The 8054-nt window shown below is 39.9% G+C and overlaps 1 protein-coding gene across 1 annotated transcript in view; it reads left to right on the top strand.

Moving 5' to 3' along the window:
- The window catches only part of RFC3 (replication factor C (activator 1) 3, 38kDa), a gene marked incomplete at its 5' end in the record, with an annotated part of 11952 nt that extends 5120 nt beyond the window's left edge, over positions 1-6832 (top strand). Inside the window, 5 exons of the mRNA XM_010294777.1 lie at positions 1717-1898; positions 2705-2841; positions 2967-3065; positions 4111-4180; positions 6407-6832. Of these exons, the coding sequence (XP_010293079.1) occupies positions 1717-1898; positions 2705-2841; positions 2967-3065; positions 4111-4180; positions 6407-6598 (680 nt within the window). The remainder of the gene's footprint in view (positions 1-1716; positions 1899-2704; positions 2842-2966; positions 3066-4110; positions 4181-6406) is intronic.
- Positions 6833-8054: the final 1222 nt, after the last annotated feature.

Raw genomic sequence — 8054 nt, 5'->3', positions numbered from 1 at the left:
CAAGAAGCACTCCCCAGAGCCTTCTCTTCTCCAGGCTGAACAAACCAAACTCTCTCAGCCTGTCCTCACAGGAGATGTGTTCCATCCCTCGGATCATTTTTGTGGCCTCCTCTGCACCCTCTCCAACAGGTCCATGTCTTTCCTGTGCTGAGGGCTCCAGAGCTGGACGCAAGACTGCAGGTGGGGTCTCAGCAGAGTAGAAGGGCAGAATCACCTCCCTCAACCTGCTGGCCATGTATCCTGGTCTACATCCAAAGAAGCGATTGGCATTCTGGACTGTGAGCACACTTTTCTGGCTCCTGTCCAGCTTTTCATCCACTAGTACCCCCAAGTCCTTCTCAGCAGGGCTGCTCTCAATCCCTTCATCCCCCAGCCTGTGCTGATACCAGGGCTTGCCCTGACCCAGGTACAGGACCCTGCCCTTGGCCTTGTTAAACCTCATGAGGTTCACATGGGCCCATTCCTCAAGCTTGTCCAGGTCCCTCTGGATGGCATCCCATCCTTCAGGCATGTCAATGGAACCATTCAGCTTGGTGACATCTGCAAACTTGCTGAGAGTGCACTTGATCCCACTGTGTCACTGATGAAGATATTAAAGAGTACTGGTCCCAGTACGACCCTTGAAGGACACCACTTGTCACTGATCTCCATCTGGATATTGAGCCGTTGACCACTACCCTGTAGATTGAGTTTTTCAAGACACGTTGCTACAACTGTCTTTATTTTTCCTGCTTATGACTAAATTGAAAGTAAAATCAGAACTATATAAGAAGAGGTTGAAGGAGAGAGGAAATCTTGACAGGTATATTAGAGCAGAAATTAGTTGAAAATGGTCACGGACTTAGTATTTCCTGAGATCAAGACAAAGTACTATATTTCACCTAAGCTGCTAGACACTGGTTGACTCTACCAGTTATTGGTGTATATATCCTTATGGCTGCAGTCATACCATGCACCTCAAAGTATCTGGTAAGCTGGCTGGTCTCCTTAGGCTGCGTATGTAACCAGAAGAGTAATGGGCTGACCTGTTCCTCCAGGCTGTTCTCACTGGACCATTCAGAGTACTGAAATGAGCCATCTATGAGTTTCCTATGGAGGAACCTGCAGAAGGTAGCTGGTCAGGTTAGCTGCTTCATATTAGGTGTCTCCTGGTTGTTCTGAAGGATTTCTTAAATACATTTTTCTCTCTCTCTCTTTTTTTTTTTTTCCTATAAAAGACCATGGAAAGGTGCTGCAGCTACAATAACAAGGTAGCTTTCTGCTACTCCTTTGTTAAGCTAAGACATTGGCTTTTAAATATAAAATGTATTGAGGGGAGTCTTCAAGAAATCTTTGCTTTTTGATATGTCCTTATGCCATAAATTCTTTTGCATTTCTTCCTTAAAAATCCCTTTAAAAAGTTACTGTGCTTTTTACATCATCATCAAAGTGAAAGCTTTTACACCTACCTGGATTATTTCTTGGCATTGAAGTGTTGCAGGCCCTGCTCTAAAGAAATTGATATTCCAGGACATGAATATAGGGTGTGAAGGAGCAGAAGACTATACAAAAACACATGCAGGTAGTCTTAATCTTTATTTTCCTGCCTGTGGAACCATGCTGCCTTTTTCTGCTTGTATCATTTATTTTGGTATTATCGCTTGTATGTCAAAGTACTCATTTTCTTAGAAAGATTTGATATTAATAAAAACCCCGCTATTTTTAATCCTTTTTCAGTGGTGCTGTTAACAGAAGTCGACAAACTCACTAAAGATGCTCAGCATGCTTTGCGAAGAACAATGGAGAAGTACATGGCGACCTGCAGGTTGATCCTGTGCTGCAACTCCATGTCAAAAATTATAGGACCTATTCAAAGCAGATGCCTGGCTGTACGAGTGCCTGCTCCAAGCATTGAAGATGTATGTTGAAACAGAAGCAAAAATAAGCTATTTAAAACTTCATAGTAGACACGTTCTTGCTGTGAGTTTGTGAAATACTTTACCTCCACAAAGTGACCTAGTTTTCCTTTGTGGTGGGTGACTTGTCAAGCATGTTGTCCTGGTTTCAGCTGGGGTAGAGTTAATTTTCTTCACAGAAGCTAGTGTGAGGCTGTGTTTTGTATTTGGGATGAGCAAAGGTTGATAGCAACAACTGAAAACATCAGTATGTTAAGTAGTCAAGGATTGCTCAGCTTCTCGTGCTGACCTGCCAGTGAGAAGGCAGGGGGGATGTGGGAAGCTGGGAGGGGACAGCTGACCCAAACTGGCCAAAGGGATATTCCATACCATACAGCATCATGCCCAGTATATAAAGTTGAGTGAAGAAGAAGGAAGGGGGGGATATTTGGAGTTACGGTGTTTGTCTTCCCAAGTAACTGTTATGTGTGATGGAACCCTGCTTCCCTGGAGATGGCTGAACACCTGCCTGCTGATGGGAAGTGGTGAATTAATTCCTTGTTTTACTCCGCTTGCTTGCGTGGCTTTTGCTTTAGCTATTAAACTGTCTTTATCTCAACCCACGAGTTTTCTCACTTTTACTCTTCCAATTCTCCCCTCCATCCTACTGTGGCTGTGTAGTGCTTAGTTGCTGGCTGGGCTTAAACCATGACACATGTCTTATGAAAGACTGGTCCATCTCTGGTCCAGAAATGTTTCAAACAGGAGAATCTGTAACTACTAAACTGTTTGCTAAGTGTTGTGCTCCCCATTATCTGTTTCCCGTCTAGATCTGCCACGTCTTGTCCAGTGTGTGTAAGAAAGAAGGTCTGACTCTTCCTCAGGAACTGGCCCAAAGGCTTGCAGAGAAATCTGGCAGGAATCTTCGGAAAGCACTACTCATGTGTGAGTCCTGCAGAGTACAACAGTAAGTCACTGCTAAAAATTAATGTAAATTATACTCTGACACATAAATTAACTTACTTCTGAGGCCTTGTTAGAAGAGGTGACAGTTTGTTTTGATTTTAATTTTTAAAAAATATTGTTATGTAGGTATCCTTTCACTGCTGATCAAGACATTCCTGAAATGGACTGGGAAATTTATTTGAGAGAAACTGCAAATGCTATTGTTGGTCAACAGACACCACAAAGGTATGTGAATACACTTGCTTGCAGATATAAATTATGTTTTTAGTGAACTCTCAAACCTAAAAAACCAAATGTTATGTTTAAAAATGTGGCATCTTTACTTTAGCTTTATATAATTTTCTGGTATTGCTACTGGAGCTGGTATTTTGCAGCCAGAGGAAGTAAGCTTTAAAATTACCAGAGGAGGCTGAATGAGCTTCAGGAACTAAAACAATTATTGGTTTTATCTGTTGAAGCTTTGTAATCAAAAGTGAGCATAAACTTAGTTACATGTTGTGCTGTCTGTCTTGGGTGGGGGGGGGCCGCGGTTTTTTTTTGGGTTTTTTTTTTTATTTATTTAAGGCTTTTGTTTCACCATCTTTAGCATTATGCACATTTGTGAAAGAACTTAAAATGATAAATCATTGCTTTTTTTTTTTAAGCACATTAGGAGATGCCCTCTTTATCCATCTTGGTGTCATATACTCAGCCTCATCCTTTTAATTTGTTCCATGCATTACATGAGGTGTCACTTAAATTCTTGTATTTAAATTAAATCTTGTAACCTCTGACCTCCTGATATAAAAAGTGGAGAATTGATAACTTTGTCACTTTCTGCCACCTAATCATCTTACCCCCTCTTGTAAACAATGAAGACTGAAAAACAGCAGAAATGAATCTTGTGGCTCTAATAAATTTTGTGGTGTCTTCTTGCTAATCTTAAGCATGAATAATAATTTAGATATGAAGGGGAATTAAAGGGAGGCAAGCCTGAGACAAATGCTAATAGCCTTGTAGCTTCCAGATTAACTGAGAGCATTGTAACTAGAGTATGTGTAACTTCTCTTACTGTTTTGAATAAAAGGTGATATGTAGCAGTTGAATTCACACTGACTGACTTGTGCAATGATTTTGGGTTTAAAGATAACACACAAAACCCAAAGCAGGAAAAAAAGCTTTGCTTGGGTTGACTTTTTTTTTTCCCCTGAAGCATATTTCACAAATAGTGAAAACACATTAGCATGCTTTGGAGACATACTTCTGATATTTTGTGGTGTCTTTCCAACAGGCTTTTAGAGGTCCGTGGACGGCTTTATGAACTCCTGACACACTGTATTCCTCCTGAGATTATAATGAAGGTAATTCAGCTATTTAGCTTGTAATGTGTTACAAATATTAATGCGATGATGGTCTCAATTTGAGTAAAAAAAAAAACCAACAAAAAACCCCAGAAAAAAACAGCACACCAAAACATCACAAATCATCCAAACATTCATGAAAAGCTGTGTCCTTTCCAAGTAGACATGAGTGACCAAAAGATACTTTTCTCTCTTGTTTCTTTCCACTGGAGTAACCAAAATAGTCTGTGTTGTTGCTCTGAAGCAGTAATTAAAGACCTTGTTCCTTCGAACACTGATACACAGCATTCACTTCTCATGATCCTCAGTCAATTAATACTAGACTGTTTAGTTAGGTTCATGCCTATACTTAAGTATATTGTATATATAAAATTTAAATGTATTTAGGCGTGATGGTTTTGAGTTGCATAGATTTTTGGAGGCAGGAGGATTCAGTTCTCTAAAGTGGAAGATGTAAATGTCTAGTTTACTCTTGTTGCAGTGTTCTGTATTCACAGAATCACTAAGGTTGGAAAGGACCTTCAAGATCATCAAGTCCAACTGTTAACCAACACCACCATGCCCCCTAAACCATGTCCCAAAGTGCCATGTCCAAACATTTTTTGAACACTTCCAGTGGTGGCAACTCCACCACCTCCCTGGGCAGCCTGTTCCAATGCTTGACCATTCTCTCAGTAAAGAAATTTTTCCTAATGTCCAATCTAAACCTCTCCTGGCGTAACTTGAGGCCATTTCCTCTCATCCTATTGTTAGTTACTTGGGAGAAGAGACCAACACCCACCTCACTACAACCCCCTTTCAGGTAGTTGTAGAGAGCCATAAGGTCTCCCCTCAGCCTCCTCTTCTCCAGACTGAACAACCCCAGTTCCCTCAGCTGCTTCTCAGAAGACTTGTGCTCCAGACCCCTCACCAGCTTTGTTGCCCTTCTTTGGATATGCTCGAGCACCTCAACGTCCTTCTTGTAGTGAGGGGCCCAAAACTGAACGCAATTCACACCTCTGTTGAATGGTTTACTAAAACTTGCTATGTGATCACAGAACAGCAGCATCATCAGCAGCTGAGTAAAAACAAAGGACGACATGCTTTGTCCCCCTGAGGACTTCTCAGGCCAGTTTCCGTATTGAAGCATAGCCGTGTTTCATGGGTTAATATTGATATGGTTTTCCTTTGTAAAAGTTTTGTTGTTATAAGTTCAATATTTGCTACGTCCTAGTGGAGAGGTTTGCTAAAGGATGCTAGACCAGCAGGTCTCTTCAAAGACAGAACTTGAAGAAACGCAAATGGGGTGTGCATGTTTTTGTTTTAGGCATGCTGAAAGGGTGCTGAAGACAGCTAGCAAAGAACAAAGATTAAAGCTAATGTTTGCAACTTATCCTAGGTGGACTCTGCCATAGGACATAATTACAAGATAATAAATTTATTTTCACATTAACTGCTTTCTGACAGTTTTGGTAGTTAGACATTTCTTTAACCTTCCTGTGTGATGGTAGGTTAGTGTGTCCTGCATTGCCCTGTTTGAGAGACTGTTGTCATCAGGCCAGAGGTGGATGTTCTCTACCCACTCCCTCTTCATAAACTTGAAATGGTCTAGAGATAATTCTCACTTAATCCTGACTGTTCTAGTAGAGATGTATTTGCAATGATTTTATTGCTGTCTCGGATCTAAAATAATGCATTTTTGCTTTTTGTAATGACTGAAGTATTGTAAAGTATCTTGTGTGTGTCTACACATACGTATGTACATAAATGTAGACAGATATACCTAAATTTTAAATAAGCCCATACCTTGTTATCTATGTTGTTTCTCTTTGTGCTTGATGCTGTTGAGACAGGAAGTGATTTTAATACACTCGTTATCTTGGTAACAGTTCTCCCTAGTGCCATGTGCCTGCATGCAGTAGAGGTTATAGTATTTGGAGATTAGCTTAATTTATTTTCTTTATTAAGGTGTACGAAGTTCCAATACATGATTTTTCCATCTAAGAACACAATAGGTAACATCTATTTTGACATGAGCAATTTATCCTGAAAGAAGTTTCTGAGAAGACATGGTTCCACAAATCTAGTTCTGTCAAACAGGTGGTTTAATGATTCTTGAATGTCTTTTCTGTTGGATTCATGACTAAACTATTGGTCATAGCTTGGCTATTTTCAGAGAAATGAGGTTATCCTCTTAAGAAAAAATATATAATTTTTCAAATACTGTCCTGTTTTTTCCCCTTTTAGGGCCTCCTGTCAGAACTTTTAAATAACTGTGATGGACAACTGAAAGGAGAAGTTGCACAGATGGCAGCCTTCTATGAACACCGCCTGCAACTCGGCAGCAAAGCCATTTATCATCTGGAAGCATTTGTAGCAAAGTTTATGGCAATTTACAAGAAGTTTATGGAGGATGGGCTAGATGACATGATGTTCTAATGCTGATGCCCCAAGTCGTACATAGAATATTGTATCATGATGCCAGTAATGTTGCAAATGCTGTCTACTTGTCTATGCTTGATTGCAGGTGAGTCTAGTTCAAAGTCAAATATTTTATTTTGCTATTAATATAAAACACAGTTAACGAAACAACCATCTTCAATTTTAGAAGCCAAATGGATTGTTTGACAGCCTCAAATCCGTCTTTAGATCCATACAAAATACATTAGCCTTTCAAAAAGACAACAAGTTGCCTTGGAAGTCGTACAAGATCGTAGTTGCTTTGCAGTATTTGTAGGCTGACATTAAGAAGAGACAACATGGATGCTGCGTGCTTGCTTTTTGATTGTTCATGGGCAAGGCTGTAAGCAAAAGGTGGTTTTTCTGTGTTGTGCTAAGTTCCAGTTTGAGCATGTACGTTCTGGCTACAGATTTATATATCTCACTGGTTGTCTGTCTTCTTTTATTTTAGCCACGATGTTTTCTGTGGCGTGCTGACATAGAATGTTTTCTGACTCTTGTTTGTAAGCCATTGCATTGAAATTGTGAATGAGCAATACTTTTCTGTTGCTTGTAAATCAGTTTGACAACATGGAACACTTTGCTTAGAAGGAATATACCTATATAAAGCAAGGCCACTTGCTGGCTGACACTTTCAACATACATAATGCTGTTCAGGTAAAAATTATTCCTTTGACTGTGGTTTAACCAAGGGTAAACTTTCAACTTTTAACAAATAGTCTTTCACCTCTTAAAATGATAGGTGACATTTTTAAAATGGAAAAATAAATTGTAAAAAGATGAACAATGAAATGCTGTATTAGTGTTTTGCACTGTGATTACCTAGGTATGATTATTCACTTGTGTGGATGTAGACTGTCTTTCAGAAAGGTGGGATATACCCCTCCCACTAAAGGGAGCCACTGAAGGTTAACCAGCAAAAAAACACCACTGCGATAAAAAACCCGACCAACACCAGCTATGTCATTTTATGCTGAAGTCTTTCATGTGTTATGCCTACGTACTATGGTAACCTAAAAATGACTGAATTCCTACCTTTTGTTACTTCTGTTTGCTATTTAGGCTACTACAAGATAGTATTTAAAGTTAATTAAATACTGTTTCCCATTTTTCCCCCTTTTTTTTAATCAGGGAAGGGTTTAGGATTTGGGGATTTTTGTGTCAGAGCTACTCATCCATAATGGCAATTTTTTGGATGCTAGGGCCCTCCCTCTAGTAATTGATGAAAGAGTCTCGCTAATTATTACTAATTCTGTCATCCCCTTTAAAATGTGCAAAAGGTAACACTAATCCTGAAAGAGGTTGTGTTGCGGCTGTTCTCAGGAACTGACTATCCCACGTGTGGTGTTAAGGCAGAGTTTGCCTTCAGATTCACTCCCGGTAAGATAGTGATGGCCTGCCTCATGTTCAGCTGGTCTCTTTAAAACTGAAGCAG

This window comes from Phaethon lepturus, unplaced genomic scaffold (assembly GCF_000687285.1).
Source record: "Phaethon lepturus isolate BGI_N335 unplaced genomic scaffold, ASM68728v1 scaffold9309, whole genome shotgun sequence".
Taxonomy (NCBI): Eukaryota; Metazoa; Chordata; class Aves; order Phaethontiformes; family Phaethontidae; genus Phaethon; species Phaethon lepturus.
The sequence above is the reverse complement of the archived record's forward strand: the minus strand, read 5'-3'. Positions and strand labels throughout refer to the sequence as shown.